The sequence below is a fragment of the Phycodurus eques genome, chromosome 18, assembly GCF_024500275.1.
Source record: "Phycodurus eques isolate BA_2022a chromosome 18, UOR_Pequ_1.1, whole genome shotgun sequence".
NCBI classification, from domain to species: Eukaryota; Metazoa; Chordata; class Actinopteri; order Syngnathiformes; family Syngnathidae; genus Phycodurus; species Phycodurus eques.
In genome coordinates, this window is record NC_084542.1 from 13,032,271 (window position 1) to 13,050,959 (window position 18,689).

The window sequence follows — 18,689 nt, forward strand, 5'->3', positions numbered from 1 at the left end:
GCACTTTTAAAATAAATAATATAATCAAGCATGTTTTAAATAAACATGATTACATCAAATTATATTTGTTTAGACATTACAAAAATAAAAAGTGAATGTCAGCAAATTTTTGTTTTTCTCTTTGGACTTTTATTTTGCGTAAATACAAAATATAATTATTATATGTTATTATTGTATTTATCAATACATATAGTTGAATTATTTTCCTTTTGTCTTTAATGGGCATGAAATAAAAATTGACTATGTATTGTGATTCATTATAATATATATTATAGTTATGTATTATAAGTGTTTTATTCTAATATACAATATACGAATCTACTGTAGTAGAGAAACTCGAGTCATACTTCAAGTTGAGATATTCTTGCGATATGTGTGTGTGTGTGTGTGTGTACACTTTTTGTTTGTTTGATTCATTAGCCTGCTGTGTTTGCACTTCACATACTGCCGTCTACTAGTCACATTCCGCGGCCTCGTCTTCGTGATCATCATCTACTTTGTTGACCTAGTGACTGTGCAGCTGAGAACAAAACTTTTGCATGCCGATGTCCTCCATTGCGCCGCATTGCGTCATAAAACCCGGGAAAGCGTCCCGCGTATTTTAACAAGGCCCCGGGTGAGTTTAGCCAAGTTGTGAACTGCCAAAAAGCAGCACAGTTGGGCCTTGGCTTGCGTTTCAGCTCTGCCTCGCTACTCATGCATGCATGCAGACAGGCAAGCTGCAAGACAACTGGGCCACTTCTGGGACAGCTGATGTCACTCATACGCTCTCCAGACATGGCATGCTTTGGTGGCCGTTACATTCAATGTTAAAACTGCAGTGTTTTCTCTTTTTTTATGCTTGCTGCAACGTCAATGAAAACACTTGAATCGTCTTTGGGATTTATGTTAATAACAAACTACAGTATATGTATAATTTGCAGCATTCTCACAATGGTCACCGCTTTCCTTTCACTTTATGTATTTTATTTGTAATTCAGAAGTCACGTGGCCTTCTATTGGATCTCATAAAAACCACTGGTTTAGAGGACATTTGAACATTACAAACCAAATTGTCAATTGAGGGATGAGGCTGACAGCATATGACAACAGGAAATGTACGCGATCGAATGAGATCCACTACAAGAGCTCCAGTGATGTCTGTTTCTTGGCTGCTGTTGGGCAGCAACAGGACAGAATGGATTGTGATTGTTCCCCGTGCAATTATGTATTAAACGATGTGCCCGCTACAACCTGCTCAACCTGCACTCCCACTTTGATTTTTAAAGCCTATGCTCGCACTTCCTTTCCTTTTTCTGTTGTCTCACGCTTTTCATTCAGCCTTTTCCCGTCCTATGTTTCCCCCCTACCCCACCCCCCTCCTGCTTCCTTTGGTGCGGCGGTGCGGTGTGGTCAGATGACAGCAGGCCGCTGCCACACACTCCTTTCCCCTGTGACCGAGGAGTCAGGGGAGGAGGGCACCAACAGCGAGGTCTCCTCTCCCTCTGCCTGCCGCTCCCCCTCCCCTGGGGCTAACGCTGACGCTCCTTTTAATCAGGTACTGCCAAACTGCACCCGGAAACCCCCGCCCCTCCCCCTTTGGTGACCTTCTGAGCCCTGCTTGGCCTGCCAGCTCTTCACATCATCACCCTGCCACTGTATTTATTTACGCCAGTTTACCATGAGAAATTCAACATTTTAACCCCGGAAATAAATATTATAATGGCCTTTTATTATATTTAACCCACATCACACGACTTTATTGCTATATAGCGAGGCTTATGAGGTCCATTTTGATTGAAGTTTTGTCCTATCAAGGGCTACACAAGCCACCCAAAAACATCAGCATACAAAACATGATTTGTGATTTGGAAAAATTAGGTATGAAATTATACAAAATTACACAAATTCTTGCAGCAAAGTACTAAAAATTGTATTATATTTTACAATGTAATTATAAAACAGATGTTAGGAGTAGGGTTTATTATTTTTGTAAAATATATGAAACGTAAAAAAAAAAAAAAAAAAAAAATGCTCTTTCAAGTAGTAAAGAAAAAGTGGGTATCCTGCTAATTAAATTGTATTCCTCTTTGTACAAATCCTACTATACGCCAATTGTAATGTTCCATAATTTCAAAACAAAGAGTTTACATTAGGGCATATTTGTTCCTTAAAATTAATTCCTTGAATATTGTCTATTTAGTACGTTACAGTGAATTAGTATTACTACAAATCTTACTAGATATCAATCTTCTCATTCTATCATTTCAGTGCAGCTACAGGGCTAGAGTGATTTAAGTTCTTAAAACAATTAGAATTAAAAAAAAACGTTAAAACATGAGGTAACCAAAACAATTTCTCAATTTGGTTTTAGTTTCCAAGGATTTAATTGTAACTTTCAACTACAAAATTAGTTTTTGTACAAAATCCCTTGAATTCCTGCTCATCATGTCTTAAAAGATGTGCACCAAGTTAATAAGCGAGTGGATAGTTGTTACTTGTAAACAATTGATTGCATATCTAAATGGCGTGCTTGGATTGGGAGCCTTACTGCCTTAGATACCAGCTCTACTCCCTCTTATTCTTGTCATCGACAATGTCGACACCAATGAATTGCTAACAAAAAGCGTTTGTTTGCCACATTTTGATTTGCTGCGCCAACCTTTGCCTTTACTCTGTATTTGTTAAGATGCAGGAGGATTGCAAGAGTGGAATAGCAGCGTATAGTTGTTCTTATGCTTCATAAATAATGAATTTTCTGTTATTGTGAGCTGTATTTTGGTTGCAAAATGACTGCAACCTTTAAACACCGTCGGCAAACTCAAACTCAAACGTGCTGCATTCGAAAAGTAGAGAAACATGAGAGCAAACTAGCCTCATGAGACCTTGGTCAGATGCTACTCGATTGATCACAACACCAGTGCGGCAAGATCTGATTAACTCGTGCTAAGGCTAGAACATTACTGCTTATTAGTTGAGATATACACTTTAAATCGGACGGGCAAATAAAGTATATTTGTTGTATTAATCTTGAATCCCCCCCCCCCCTAAAATTGCTTATTAAGAATTATTTTATTAAATTTTTTTCATGTATTTGCCTCCCAAAATAATTTTACGCTCCCCACGTGTTTACCGTGTCCTCATGTAACAGGGTCGAGGTGGTCTAAGTCGAGCAGCACTCCAGGAGCTATACGACCCGTCTATGGAGACCAGCACCGCCAACCTGGATGACCTGCAGAGATCCTGGGAAACGCTCAAGAACGTGGTACGGTTAAATCGACCTGCTTTGAAACAGAACGGCACGCATCATCCTTATCCACTTGTCGTGCCCCAGATAAGCGAGAAGCAGAAGAGTCTATACGAAGCGCTGGAGCGACAGCAGCACTACCAGGAGTCCCTGCAGTCCATTTCCATCAAGATGGAGTCCATCGAGGCAGCGCTCGGCGAAGGCCCGGAGCCCGGCAAGACCCCCGAGAGCCAAATGGCGACGCATCAGGTGAGAGACGACAGCTTCACAAGCCACTCATATGGAGAATTAAAGTCCCTGTAAAGGGAAAATACATTTTTATTCAAAATTTAGCACAATACAGAGTGTTGTTAACAACCCTGCCAAATGTGAATGATACAAAAATCGACAAGTATATTTGTAAATGATACTAAAATCGTATATCGTAAGTATATAAAATGAGGATTTAAAATTGTGAAAAATCCAGCTTTTATTTCCGCTCTCAAATGCTGTGGGGTGTGTATGCTCTATGCGCTGATGAACCCCACTCCAACTCCCCATCATAATGACAAATCTACCACCTGGAGAATATGATGCTACTTCATCTAGCATCTTATCCCCACACATAACTATATGTTTGAGCCGTGAAAACACGGTCGCCATTGTTGTTGCTTTGTTCCTTATTACGGAAAGGAAAGGAAAAACGGCTCCCGGAAATCGCCCAAAAATGCAGAGGAAACTCCACCCTGTGCTGTCCTAGCCAATAGCAGCCGTAGCGACACCCCCGACTTGGAGGTGAACTGCAGTAGATTTTCAAACTGCTCGCGTGGGTTGCGCTCGAGTATAAAGGCAAACTGCGCTGCGGTATAGCCGCAATGACGTCAACGCGGTCGCCACCCGCGCGAGTATAAAGAAGCCTTTAGACTGAACAATGCCACTCTTTCTTCTTATCGATGCTTGATTTTGTTCTCTGTTAAACTTCTTGCACGTTCCTCCTCTCACCCAGGCTCTGATGGACGAGATCCTGATGCTGCAAGATGAGACCGGCGAGCTGCAGACGTGCTTCTCGGAGGAGCTGGCGGACGGAGACGGCAACGGCGAGCCCGCCGATCAGCTGGCTCTGCAGTCCACCCTCACTGTGCTGGGAGAGAGAATGGCCACCATCCGGATGAAGGCCTCCGGCAAACGGCAGCTTTTGGAGGTGAACTGCTCAATCAGAATACAATTGTAAATATCTTATAAATATTAAATCGGCTGCATTCTGAAAAAATCTAATATTAAAATTCTCCAACATATTCAAACGAATTTTATAACTGGTTTCACAAAGCATATTGAACATTAATTAAATTAAATTATTTAATGTGTGCACTGCCTGTAACACGACACACGCTTTTCTTTTAGCCTTTTTTTTTTGTGCCGCTCACCTATTTTCGACCGACCGATGCTCACGTGGATCGTTTATATCTGGCAGGAGAAGCTCAGCGAGCAACTAGAGGAGCAGCGTCAAGAACAGGCACTGCAGCGGTACCACAGCGAGGCCGAGGAGCTGGACCACTGGCTGCTCAGCACCCGCGCCACCCTCAGCTCGGTGCTTCACCTCCAAAACGAAGACCTCGACATGGAGGAGCAGCTCATTGACTGCCAGGTGACGTGACGTACTGGCATTGCATGTCGGCCTGGAGATGATGAGTCATGATGGTCTCCGTAGTTGCTTAGCTGAGAAAGTTCCCCTTTTTGGTGTTATTCATTCTGTACAACATTTGGACACAAATGTATTGAGACATCCCTCTTAGCAATTACAAACAGATTATGAAGGGTGCTAGAACGGAGGTGGGCATGGCACATATGGCTCAGACCGAACATTAACAGTCCAGTAATAAAAAAGAAATTGGTTAATTAAAATTCTGCGTTCATCATATATTTATCTAATGAAATAATTGGTTTATTGTAAATGATACAATAAAAAATATTAGTTACTATTACTATTTTGCATTTTTACATTTATTTTAATAAACAATTGGTTAATTATAATTAAATAAATTCTGAATAATTATAATTTTAAAATGAGTGAAGTATTAATTTATGACATGAAACAGCATATAGTATTTTACACCTTTTGATACACTTTAACTTGCGTTTAACCAATCATGGTCTGGCTCATCTGTCCAGTTTAAAAAAAAAATATTTCAAATGTGGCCCTTTGATCAACAGTCCTGTAGTATCTGTTCCATCGATTTAGCCTTTTTTCCTCTAAAATTGTTGAAGTAAAATGTATATATTTGTATCTGTTTAAATTTATGAATTGTAAATAACTAAATAAAAATTATACATTTTAATATATAGTTGATCAATTAAGTATAAGTAATTGAACATGAGAATTCTTTTTATTATTAAAATTAACTATTTCCCTCATATTTTTTTTTTTTAACCTCATCTATGAATGCCTGAGCTGTCCAATTTAAAAATAGAATGTGGCCCTTGAGCACAAAGGTGCCCACCCTTGTGCTAACCCCCCTACTGCCCTTCTCAATAGCCATTTTCGTGTTTTTCCAGCTTTGTGGTTTGTTTCGATATTATGGTGCCATAAAACACAATTTCCTTTCCTGTTGATCTAAAGGTGTGATGAAAATTACTGTTATTAGTGCCAGAAGCTGCTGAATTCCTCTTTAAAAATGAGGTACTAATGGGTTTGTATTTAAAATGACATCATTTTAGTTGAAATAGAAATGAGTTCAAAGTAGTTTTATCTCCATATATGGTCGCACAGCCCCCTAACATTCCTTTACAGTCCCCGCTCTTCCTGTTTCTATGGTAACGTATCATAACAAGAGCTAATTTTAGACCAGCTAATGTTAAGGTGACAACATTGGCCCTGTAACACACCGTAATTGTCCTTTCCGCCGTAATAATGGAACATGTGCACATGTTTCTTTTAGTCTGGCGAGGTTAAATAAGCTGATTATAGATCATCTCACATATGGCTCCTGTCCACCCCACTGTGTAGATCCTCATCTACCGGGGGGTGAACCTTAGCTAAAACCAAATACATAGATTATTGTTATCGACACATACCAGCATGTGCAAGGTTAACAACACTTTAATTAGATATCAGCTTGAGAAAGAAATACAGTAGTGTATTTTAGATGAGAGTGTGACGATACACGTAAAATGGTTTTACATCTCTTTTTGCATCTCATCTTAGTATGTGGTTGTTAATCCACTAACCAGACATTCAGTCTGGTCTTGAAATAAATTGTGAGTAACTGGAGCCACATTCCATTGTTTTCTGTCACTCCACTTGTTGTGAGTTGTTTTTTTAAATGCAAATGAAGCTTCGTTCCTCTGGTTTGTTTGGTGAAAAGAAAAGAATGCACATTTTACAATTTGATGTGTTATTGATTTGTAATTGTTGCGAGACTCTCCGTCTTTTCGCAGAGTGGCAGAAATAAAAGGAGAACAGTTGGAGACACTTTGTGTTGTCTGGGAATATTAGAATCACAGCCAAGGGCCCTTAAAAACGATGCTCAAACACTACGCTTTGTTTCATTGTAACACATCCTCACAGTATGAACATGGGGAGGGAGCTTGTATTTTGCTCTTAGTAATATTGTGCTGTAGGTTAAGGAATTAGAACCTAAACGGGTTGTTCAAGAAAAACATTTATTTTGTTTATTGTGCAGAACATGCTACTCGAGATCGAGCAGAAGGTGTCGTATCTGTCCGAGCTGTCGGTGCACAGCAAGAGCTTGCTCCTGGAGGGCCGGGCCGAGACCAAAGGCGAGGCGGAGCAGCTCACCCTCAAACTGCACTCCCTGAAGGACAGTCTGATAGAGCTGCAGCAGATGCTGCAGGACAAACAGGTGGACATACAGGTGAGGGAATGCTGTGTTTTTAGGTTTTTCCATGAAATGTGCACATCTTCAGTTATTTTTCTATCCTCACCCTCTATTCTGCCTTTTCTGATGCGCAGCGCGTCGTATTGAACAGTAGCATCAATAGTCGCATTGTGCTAACATAGCGGGCCACGGTTCCTCGTGAAGGTTTTCCATTGTGGGACGACAAGAGCTTGTGTGCCTTATGAAGGACCCCTCAAACAAAGGGATGCTAAGTCATGCTAAAGCTAAACATGGTAGGATGCCTTCACTTTTGACTAATCTAGTAATTAGATGTTTTTTCACAACAGGGGTGGGCTCATTAAATTTCCATCCATCCATGAATTTTCTGAGCCGCTTCTCCTCACTCGGGTCGCGGGCGTGCTGGAGCCTATCCCAGCTGTCATCGGGCAGGAGGCGGGGTACACCCTGAACTGGTTGCCAGCCAATCGCAGGGCACATAAAAACAAACAACCATTCGCACTCACATTCACACCTACGGGCTATTTAGTTGTCAATTAACCTACCACGCATGTTTTTGGGATGTGGGAGGAAACTGGAGTGCCCGGAGAAAACCGACGCACGCACGGGGAGAACATGCAAACTCCACACAGGCGGGGCCGGGGATTGAACCCCGGTCCTCAGAACTGTGAGGCAGATGCTCTAACCAGTCGTCCACAGTACCGTCTCATGAATTTTTTTGCAGGAAACAAAAGAAAATAGCTTATTCATTCTCATTTTTAATTGCATTTATGATTTTAGTTAATGAATAATTTTATAAAATATCTAAAAATATCTTGTTTTTTTCCCAGGGTTCATTGCAGGAGCAGGACGACAGCGAGCCGGACTCGTCTCTTTCGCAGAGCCCAAACGTGCAGGATTGGCTCTCCCAGGCCCGTTCATCGCGCACGCAGCAGCATCACGACAACCTGCTCCGACAGAGGGTAAGGGGATGCTGGACTTTATGTTTAGATGTGAGCTGGGCTAGCGCTAGTCTGTTTTGGCTCTAATTTTATCCTAAATAAACCGGGACCGAGCCGTGTCGAGAACCGGGTGTAATTGACGCCCACCCACAATGTTTATGGTTACTATTAATACCAGTAATAGACCACAAACTATGATCCCAAAACACATGGCAAAAAGTATGTTGCCTTCGCAACCCATGAAAATTGAAATTGTCAACCAATAACAAGACTGCAACAGAGCAAAAACGTACGGTATGCGACATCTGTAACAGGCTAAATTTAGCTCCTCCCCAACATACGAAGATCTTTGAACAGTCAAGATGTATCATTTCATACTTCCTAAACACCAATTACTACTTTCCTATTAGCCAGGGCTTCTGATATAACATTGAACCACAAAATAATGGGGGAACCGCTGTATACCCTTTTTTTGTTTTTTTATTTTATTTTTTTTAATTTTGGTCAAGGGATCAATTAAGCTATCATTTACCACCACTTGGCTATTGGAATGCATGAGAATACGTTGTGGTTGTCTGTGCCCATGCGTGTCTAATTATAGGAGCTTCAGCAGCATGTAGCAGAGCAGAGGAGGCTGCTGAAGTCAGTGGCCAGCGTTGGGGAAGACTTACTCAGTCAACAGTGCACAACAAATGGGGATAGGTACTTTCTCACCTTTTCTTTTTTTTTTTTTTTTTTTTAAACCGTAAATATTATTAATATGATTTGGCAATTTTGTGAGATCCTTTTTCTCCTCCCTTCTGCAGTGAGGTGTCTCTTCCTGTGGGGGTGTTGCTGGAGACAGAGAGCTGGTCTCACGGGGACCACTTGAGACAACGTTGGGAGAACTTGAACAAAGATCAGAGCACTAAGCTGCAGCTCTCGCTCAACACACTGGAACACGATCAGTTCAGCCCAGTACGATCTCCTTGTATTACATGAACATCCATGTTATTTAATCTGCACAAGTCAACGCTAACGCTCCCCGTGTGCGCAGATCATCCACCGGTCGCGTCTGACCAGTCCCAGCATGGTGTTCAGAGGTGAGTCCAGCAGCCAGGAGTCTCGCTCTCCCGCAGCTTTATTTGAAGCCTGCAGCCAAGCTCTAGAAAGAATCACTGAAGAGGTAAAACAATCACTTCTAAAGCGCTTGTAACTGCGTCTTGCTTCACCGTGTAAATACTCTTTTTGCTCCTCTTGCAGCCAGAAAGCGGTGACAAAAAGATGGCGTTCTCTTCAGGTGGGATGGAGCTCCAACAGAATCTGTACGGCGCAGTGTCGGCCGCCTCCGCCTGGTTGGACGCCGCTGAGAACGAGATGCTGTCGGGCCCCGTGCTGCTGTCCGAAGACACTGAGACCCAGCTCACACATCTGGAGGTGAGACAGAGGACAAATGGCTCACAAGGATGCTTGCAATGTATTAAAATGCTTGGAATGTGATGATTTTACAAGGTTAGTGCTTACATTTTTAATCAGTTGCTTCAAATGAATTAACAACTCACCTACTAGCTATAAACAGGTCACGTTTTAGGCAATACAGAATACCCTCCAATCAAAATTTGATCTCAAATAAAGGCAAAATATGCTTGTTTGTCTGCCAAAATATTTCTTCTTACAAGGCAGTTTTTGCGTAAGAGCATTTCACTTGCTTCAAGACTTTTTTTCCTTGCTTGCTTTTCCTTACTTATATGAAAACATTTCACTAAGTACATTTTCCTGTTCCATTGGCAAATAATTTTGCTTAACTTATTATATTATTTTATCAATTATATTCTTCATTTCATTACTTTTTTTAAGCCCAGTGCTGGCAGTATTTGAATAGATCCAACAACATATGGACATAAATCTTTACATAAAAGATTTTATTTTTTTCTTGATTAGCTTTTCAGTCTTTTAAGTTTTTTTTGGGGGGTGGGGGTGGGGGTGGGGGTGGGGGGTTAGTATGTAGCTAATCCCATTGCTTATCGTAAAATAAATAAATAGGAAGTTACTGCAGTAGTTTGTTTTGACAAAAGCTGTGAAAATTGTTCTCTGCAACTTTGTAGTAAAGTGAGGGAAAAAATTGACAAAAAATGCCCAAAGGATTTGATTTTCACCTTAAGCCTCTTTTACACCCGCTGTTTCAAAATCATTTAGTTCTTGTAGTTCCTAGAATTAAAAGGTTTTATTTAGATATGCTCAGCCCTGATAAGTTAGCCCAGAACTAAATGCAGTCATGTTTAGCACAGTGTACTGGTGGTTAGCTTGTCTGACTCTTGAGTCGAGAGGTTCTGGGTTTGAATCTCAACTCGGGCCCTCCTGTATGGAGTTGGTATATTTTACATCAGTGTGTTGTCCAGAGATGTGAAAGTCAGTGTGAACGGTTTGTCTACATGTGCTCTGCGATTGGCTCGAAACCAATCCAGGGTTTATGTTGCCTCTCACCCCGAAGTCAGCTGGGATAGGCTCCAGCTATCCCTATATCCTAATGAAAACAAGCACTAGATAATATGGATGGATAAATTCGGTAATGCTGTCCTCCTTTCATCTGCACAGTGCACTAATAAAGATCTGAAGGAGATGAGCAGAGAGGTCAATCAGTACAGAGACCTGCTGGGTGGAGGTGCGGGCAGGTTGTGCGGAGGGGAGGAGCGAGCCTTGATGAAGGACACCCTGGAGGGTCTGCAGGAGCGGATGGGGCTGCTGGACTCCACCCTTGAACAGCAATGCCACACCATGAGGGACAGACTCCAGGAGCACTTAAACTTCCAGGTACCATGCTCATAATAAACCCCTGATTCTAACAGTGTATGTTTTAATTTTAACACCGCTTGCTCTCTTTGGGCCAGAATGAACTCCGAATGCTGTTCACCACTTTGAGCGAGAGTAAACACCTGCTGCTACAGAAGATGGCCGCGATAGTGGACAGGCCCGCAGCCAAGCAGATCGAGGTTCGAGGCCAATGCACACACACACACACACATTATTTTAACGTGCTCGTAGAGCTGGAAACTCTTAAGCCACAGCATTAGCAATTATTTAACCATTTTTATGTAAACTAAAAATAGAAAAATAAATCATAACGAAATACCAATTATTTAATAAATTACAGAAAAATCTTAAATATATGTATACAATTGGTTATTATAACATACCAATGATGTGATTAAATAAATGAATTTAAGAAAAATCAATAAAATATCAATACATTTTAATGAACAAATTACAGTTATTCAAATATTACTGCACTCTTTATAAAGTATATGCTCCTTGGGGCCGGATTAAAGAACGAAGTTTGCTGAATGGGGTCGGGTAGCCATGCTTTGCCCCTGCCCCGCCCGCCTTATATTGTTGCTATGAATGACATGGCTCTCTTTTGCAGACATTATCAGAGGTGGAGGACAGTCTGAAGGAGTTAGAGCAGAGAGTGACCGAGCTGAAGACCAAAGATGAAGGGTTACAATCTGACCGACTCACCCACCAGGAACTCCTCAAACTACAGGTTAAGGAAAAAAAACAAAAAACATACCGAATTCCTTCAGTTCTCTCATGGAATTGGTGACATGGTGGACATTTGTCATGCAGGACGCATACGAAGAGCTGCTGCTGATGGTGGGCTCCAGACGCAGCGGCCTCAACCGAGCCCTGTCGGTCAAGGCTCAGTACGAAGCGGCCCTCCGAGACCTCACAGACCTGGTGGACACGGCCCAGGACAAGATGGCCGCAGACCAGAAAATGACAGTTGCCTCAGTTGTTGAGGTCCAAATGTTACTGGACAAACACAAAGTAAGGTGTCATTCTTTTCATCTAACAACACCTAAATGACAGGACTCTTGATAATGTGAATTCTCCGTTGGACTGGAGTAAAGAACATACTCAGTTTGACCTCCATGTTGTCAATGTTTCCTCTTTTCCCCATCAGGAGTTCTTCCAGAGTCTTGAATGTCACATGATCCTCACTCAGACCTTCTACGGCAAAGTATCTGGTTTGGTGGCACCGCGGGAAAGCCAAGTCCTAGAGGAGACCATGTCTTCAGCTGACAGTGTCCTCAAACAGGCCCACAGGAGAGGGATGGAACTGGAGAGCATACTGGAGGTGAGAATAAGCAACGGCTTCAATAGCTCGATATTTAATTAACGAAATGAGAGTCAGCAAATGTTGATGAGCTTGGCTCCCTGTCAGTCATGGAGCAGGCTTATGGAAGACTACCAGGCTCTGTGTAGACAGCTGGACTCTGTCGAGTGCAGCATTCCCACGGTGGGCCTGGTGGAAGAGACCGAGGACAGACTCTTTGAGAGGATCAGTCTCTACCAGGTCAGACTTTTGGGACAAAACGTTTGGGACACGTGGCCATTACACTAATTGCATTTATATGTGTCGTATGATTTGCTGGCGTCCAGTCCATAGTGTAACCTGCTTCTTACCCAAAGTCACCTGGGATAGGCTCCAGTGACACTAATGAGGTCCAATCTGATGGAAAATGGATGCATATGAGGGAATTGGGGCCATAGGGAAGAAACACAAGATGGCGGTTGGGACAGAGGCAATTGGAAAGAAGGATTTTAACATATGAATGTCATCTTTTGGCACCCATCTTCTCCTCGGTTTTAGCGTCTGAAGGCCAGTCTGACTGAGCATCAGCCCCAACTGTATCAGGTCCTGGAGGAGGGTAAGAGGCTACTTCTATCTGTTAGCTGTTTGGACTTGGAGAACCAGCTGACCCAGCTGGGAGAACACTGGCTCTCATCCACCACCAAAGTCAATAAGGAGCTGCACCGCTTCGACTCCACGCTCAAACACTGGAGCAGGTAAAACTCTGGAAAACTTACCATTCACATCTTCTGTCTGACTTGTGTGCTGTATTTTTGGACTGACCCCTGCATTTTAAGCAAAGGTGCGGTTTATACGCAGATTTTTCCAATCCCGATTTTTTCCAATGTCATGTTCTTGTCTATTAGTTTAGTTTTACTGTTGGTGAATTTCTTCGATGAGCGAAGTGTTAACTGTTCACGTTTTAAAATTAAATCTGCACACGATTAAGGATTAAAATATACAGATTTGCTTTGCTCAAATGCACATCATGACAAAAATTAAAGATATTATTTTTGTTGTGCATATTTTGTTTTAGCACTGGCAGTATTTCTGCTTCTATGTTAGTGTGTGCTGTTTTCACATCTTTATCAGCTACAATAAGGTTGGCAGCCTCACCACCACCCCCCTCAAAGTGTTTAGTTAAGCTAATAACTAACAGTTTAATTAAAGTTTTCTTGCTTCAAGCTGTTTATTTGTCATTTCCATTATCCTTGGCCTAACTAAAATCAGATAGCTTAATGATAACATACAACAGGAAACGCCCTTGACGGGCTCACGGAGATGAGAAACATTTACTTTTGCATAAACACTGCAGTGTCAAATACAAATAAAGAATCCAACAACACTCACAGTTACACAGCCTTTCCACTGTGGAAACAATTCAAACTTCTGGAGTTTATAGCTTTAGGCTAAAGGAATAAACTTCTGAATATGTAGTAAACTAAAGCTAAATTCTGTAGGTTGACTTTGCTGTGCAAGTAAAGTACAGATACTTGGTAAAATTGGATTAAGTCCAATAATGAAGTCACCTGACTGACGTTTGTGGTATTTATTATTTTTGTGGTTCAATCTTTTTTGTCTAGGTACCAAAGGGAGTCAGCAGAATTGAGCCACTGGTTACAGTTGGCTCTGGACAGACTTGAGTTTTGGACGACGCAGTCGGTCACTGTGCCTCAGGACCTGGAGACCGTCAGGGATCACCTCTGTGCCTTCCTGGTATGTGCTGGCGTAAACCCATGTGTGGTGTTCATGGTTTTTTTTCTTTTTCTTTCAATGTCCGTGGGTCTACTGGAAACCTGTGATCAAGTCTGAAATGTGAAAAATGGACTGAAATTCATAGATATGTGACTTAGTCCCACCTCTGGTAAAATGTTTGGGAGCATAAGTGCAGAATGTATTGGTGCTTGAATTTTACAATCCTGCAAGGGCAAGGTCAGAAGCACAAAATGTTCACACTTGGATCAGAACATCCTGTCTATAATATGCGTGTTGAAAATGTGTGTGGCCAAGGAGTCTTGAGTCAGAAAAAACAATCTTGCTTCTTCTTTCTTCTTCTTTCTTCTTTCAATTAAACCACAAGAAAACAGATAATTGTTTTTGGCAGTGAAGAAAAGAGGATTACTATTAGAAAATACCTGGAGTCACTCTTTTTAAAAACCAAAGACCAAGTCCGAAACCTTGGTGTATTGTTAGTTTCCGACCCGAAAGTCATAGCAAATCAATTAGTAAAACAGCCTTCTACCACCTGAAGAACATATACAGGGTGAAGGCTCGCATGTACCAAGCAGACCAGGAGGAGCTCATTCATGCCATGCTTTGATCTCAACTAGACTTGACTACTGTAATGGTCTTCTAACTGGACTCCCCCAAAGGAGCATTAAACAGCTGCAGCTCATTCAGAATACTGCAGCTCGGGTTCTGACCAGAACAAAAAGGTCAGAACATGTTACTCAAATTCTAAAGTCTCTACTCTGGGTTCACGTCAGCTTATGAATAGATTTGCTTTGCTATTCATTTTATTTTCATAAGAAATGAAACGGGTGCCACAGACGCAAACACCATACAGGGTTAAAAAGAGCAAAAGTCACTATGCTCACTGTTCACTGCATCGTACTGAGAGTCACTTGGGCTTCTTGCAGGAGTTTTCCAAGGAGGTGGATGCCAAGTCATCTTTGCGTTCTTCCGTTCTGAGCACGGGCAACCAGCTGCTGAGACTCAAGCGGGTAGACACGGCCGGTCTGAGAACAGCCCTTGGCCACGTCGACACTCAGTGGGCCGAGCTGCTCACTCGCATTCCCGTCGTCCAAGAGAAGCTCCATCAGGTCTGTGGGAGTAAATGATGCTCCTTCTTCTGCTTCTGATGCCTGTCATAACCATTTGTCATCTTTTGTCCCTTAGCTACAGATGGAGAAGTTGCCGTCACGACACGCCATCGCCGAGCTCATCAGTTGGATCGCGCTTATGGAGAACATCATAAACGAAGACCAGGATAAGATCGCTGGAGCTGTGGGCTCAGAGGTGGTCCAGAACGTCTTGCAAAAGTACAAGGTAATAAGAAAAACATATTCAGTGACCCACACTTTATCCTGGCTCAAATTAAAACAGAGGTGGTGCCATGATGATTGATGATCAGGTCATTTGCACAATGCGTATGCCGCACACCCCACTGGCTGAAACACTTCTGTCTTCAGTATTATTTTTTTCAATTATTTTCCCAAATCATGTATTACATCAAAATACAAAATAAAAATACGTAATCCGTCTACTTTTCACAGGGGTTCCGCATCGACCTCACCTGCAAACAGCTGACTGTGGACTTTGTCAGCCAGTCAGTACTGCAGATCAGCAGTCAGGACGTGGAGGGAAAGCGCAGCGATAAAACCGACTTTGCAGAGAGCCTTGGGGCTATGAACAGACGATGGCAGATACTACAAGGGCTTATCGCGGAAAAAGTAAGTCATCTTTTGTCCTTGTCTGTCAGCTACACTGATTTGGCACTGAACTGTCTTTTTTTTTCTTCTCTTTCTTCCAGATTCAGCATTTAGAAGGACTTTTGGAAAGTTGGCTAGAACACGAGAATGGAGTCCAGGCCTTGAAAACATGGCTGACACTCCAGGAGGAGAAACTGAAGAAGAGACACAGGATAGAGGATGTTGCATCAGTGCAGAATGCGCTGAAAGATTGTCAGGTAGCTTCGGCAACGTGGTACTTTGTTACCTCTACCAAGCACAAAAGTACAGTAAATTGATTGTTGTTTTTTGTTCGGTAGTATTGGTTTGGTTGGTGGAAACTTATTTACCATAATTTCACAATAGTGGCCAGACCTTTTTTTTTTTCCCCTGTCCTGTTCAACTGAACTGCTTTGTCATGCTGAATGGTGGCTCTCTATGCAGTTTATGCCAGAAGAGCAGCTGCAATTCTGTTGTTGTTGTTCTAGGAGTTGGAGGAACTTGTGAAGGAGAAAGAGAAGGATCTAGAGAAGGCCGAGGAACGAGGAAACACTCTCATCCAGGATAAAAAAGGAGAAGCCTGCGCTGTTGTCAAGGAGACCCTCAAAGGACTCAACCAATCCTGGGCTCATTTGGAACACATGGTAGGCTCCTACTTAAACCAATCACTGACTTGTTGTCTTTCTGGGCTATAATCAAGTCTTGCTATCACAGATAAGTCAGATGAAGGTGATCCTGCGCTCAGTGCTGGAACAATGGACCTTATACAGGCGTGCTGCGGAGGAGATAGATGGGTACCTGATGGAGGGCAGGTATTGTGTGTCCCGGCTGCACCTCATCAGTGGCTCCTTGGAGGCTGTGCAGCAGCAGGTGGAGAGTCTGGAGGTGTGTGCTGCACACACTGGAACATACATTGTTGTGACCAATGTCATATATTTGAGATATTTAAGGAAATAGTACATAGTAAATTATAAGAAAGTAGGAAGGCACCTTTGCAAAAGACAGAAAAAGGTGTGAAATTTTGCTGCATGCTTTGAATGGGGGAAAAGTAGCACCATCTGTTGGACATTTTAGGTATTTGTGGATATAGTAAACCTACATATTGTAGTAATGTAATATACTTATCAAATATTAATTATATTTTGGGGATTTTAACCCTTTATTACTGAAAAGGTTTGACACTTCATGGACTGATTGTGAAATTTTACGTGTAATTTTGCTTTGAATGGGAAAACGTAGTGGATCTGGTGGACATGGATTTGAGAGATTTTAGGAAGTTGTCCAGAGGATAAGGAAATACTGCATATATATTAAATATGAATTATATTTGGGGGATTTTAACCCACTTGTTATATAATTCTAGTAGCAAGGCATACTTGCAAAAAAGAGGATAAAGTGTGAAATGTTGCTGCATGCTTTGAATGAGGAAGAATTGCACCCTATGGTGACAAATGTAAACAAATATATTGAATACATTTATATATTCATATATTATATTGAAGGGTAGTACTCAAAATATTAATCATAACAGAAATGATTACAATTGTTGATCTTGAAATAAATGTTGGGTCCAAAATCTTATTTTTAATGGTTTTCAAATCGTTTTTTTTTTTTTTTTTTGTGTAAGCTTTGCCATTGTAGGCTAGTTCAAGCTACTCTAAAGAGAACATTTTACATTTTTAAACATGAATATCATTTAGCAAATGGCTCAAAATGTCTCTAGGATTTCTTGAGGGTTAACAAGATTTGTTTTTGTGTGTCACCCAGAACCTACAGGAGGAAATGGACAAGCAGGAGAGTAGTTTACTCAAGTTTGGCTCCGTCACCCAGCAGCTCCTCACCGAATGCCACCCATGTGTGGCAGAAACACTTAACAGAGCCCTGCGGGATGTCAACATGAGGTAAAACGGCAAAAAACAAAACTCCCTTTGCGTTGAATGAAGACATTTGAGCTGAAAGGCCAAATGTTGACATCATTTTCTCAGGTGGAACGATCTACTCGAGCAGATCTCGGAGCAGTTGAGGAACAGTAAGGCTTTGCTGGGGCTTTGGCAGCAATACAAAGAATTATCCAGCACTTGTGCGAAAGCAGTGGAGAGGCAAGAGGAGCGTGCCGACCGCCTGCTCAAGAGCGCCACCGACAGGGACATCACGGAAGAGGAGAGCAGCGCCTGGATGAGGGACTGTGATGTGAGTACACAGGGTACAAAGGAGGCTGCAAAGTTCGGTTATTGGGAATCCAGACAAAACTGTGAAGTTTCTCACCCTGCTGATTTATTACAAGCTCCCAATCGAGAATACTAAACTATACCCTTGCCTTTGTGAGCTTGAATGTGGAGTTACAGTCCAGTCTAACAAAAGCCGTCAAAGAGCGGAGAGACGGGCCCCTGATTTACTCAACAGGGGGCATCCAACGTCCTGCTGAGCTTCTGGGTGCTTTCTGGGAGATTTCTCCTGGAATGCTTGCCTTAATGCTCTTTCCAGACTCTTTAATTCAGGAATCGTTATTTAGGCTAGTATGCAGGAATCGTTATTTAGGCTAGTATGCTATCTAAGATGAGCTTCATGTGAAGTCGGTTTGTTTGTGCTGAATAATTACTGAATACAGTCGTTTATGTAACATGGGTTCATGATTGTGTTGGTGCTTTATGGCCCTCTACATTATAAGTGCTTTTCCACCATCTTGTGCAATTGGTACGCCATTAAAAATCCCTTTTGAGAGCGCGTCGATTATACGTGGATTTTCACTATTCGTGTCAGTGCTCGGACCGTGTCCTCCGCAAATAGCAGGGGTTCACTTATTTTATATACATATATATAAAGGCATGAAACAAACTAAATAAAAAATAATTGAGCTTAGGTATTTCAAGATTTTCCTCCAAACTACTTGACACTTTTATTGGAGAAAATATACTGTACAAGTGAAATGTTGCTTTTGCGTTGAGTCTTAGTTCTGATGTTTTGCCACTATTGCTATAAATGACAAACTAAATGGAATGAATTTCGGCCATTCTAAATGACCAAAATGCCATTTTAACAGATTGTAAATTCAATGAAAATTTGAGTTAAATTAACAGAACATAATCACAACAATAATAATGTGTACCTGTGTAACCCTAAAAAGACACT

General features: G+C 41.8%; 1 protein-coding gene across 20 annotated transcripts in view; it reads left to right on the plus strand.

Moving 5' to 3' along the window:
- The window catches only part of syne1a (spectrin repeat containing, nuclear envelope 1a), a 141,143-nt gene that overhangs the window by 99,674 nt on the left and 22,780 nt on the right, over positions 1-18,689 (plus strand). For 18 of the 20 annotated variants that reach the window (XM_061703709.1, XM_061703711.1, XM_061703702.1 and 15 more), the window contains 27 exons: positions 1,397-1,537; positions 3,131-3,244; positions 3,314-3,475; positions 4,212-4,406; positions 4,677-4,850; positions 6,886-7,077; positions 7,890-8,021; positions 8,602-8,702; positions 8,807-8,957; positions 9,037-9,165; positions 9,243-9,416; positions 10,575-10,790; positions 10,868-10,969; positions 11,401-11,520; positions 11,604-11,804; positions 11,941-12,114; positions 12,202-12,333; positions 12,631-12,827; positions 13,695-13,827; positions 14,751-14,933; positions 15,010-15,159; positions 15,387-15,563; positions 15,644-15,799; positions 16,049-16,204; positions 16,275-16,445; positions 17,328-17,461; positions 17,546-17,750. In XM_061703709.1, the coding sequence (XP_061559693.1) occupies positions 1,397-1,537; positions 3,131-3,244; positions 3,314-3,475; positions 4,212-4,406; positions 4,677-4,850; positions 6,886-7,077; positions 7,890-8,021; positions 8,602-8,702; positions 8,807-8,957; positions 9,037-9,165; positions 9,243-9,416; positions 10,575-10,790; positions 10,868-10,969; positions 11,401-11,520; positions 11,604-11,804; positions 11,941-12,114; positions 12,202-12,333; positions 12,631-12,827; positions 13,695-13,827; positions 14,751-14,933; positions 15,010-15,159; positions 15,387-15,563; positions 15,644-15,799; positions 16,049-16,204; positions 16,275-16,445; positions 17,328-17,461; positions 17,546-17,750 (4,272 nt within the window). The remainder of the gene's footprint in view (positions 1-1,396; positions 1,538-3,130; positions 3,245-3,313; positions 3,476-4,211; positions 4,407-4,676; positions 4,851-6,885; positions 7,078-7,889; positions 8,022-8,601; positions 8,703-8,806; positions 8,958-9,036; positions 9,166-9,242; positions 9,417-10,574; positions 10,791-10,867; positions 10,970-11,400; positions 11,521-11,603; positions 11,805-11,940; positions 12,115-12,201; positions 12,334-12,630; positions 12,828-13,694; positions 13,828-14,750; positions 14,934-15,009; positions 15,160-15,386; positions 15,564-15,643; positions 15,800-16,048; positions 16,205-16,274; positions 16,446-17,327; positions 17,462-17,545; positions 17,751-18,689) is intronic. The other 2 variants (XM_061703713.1, XM_061703715.1) reach the window with 2 other exon arrangements.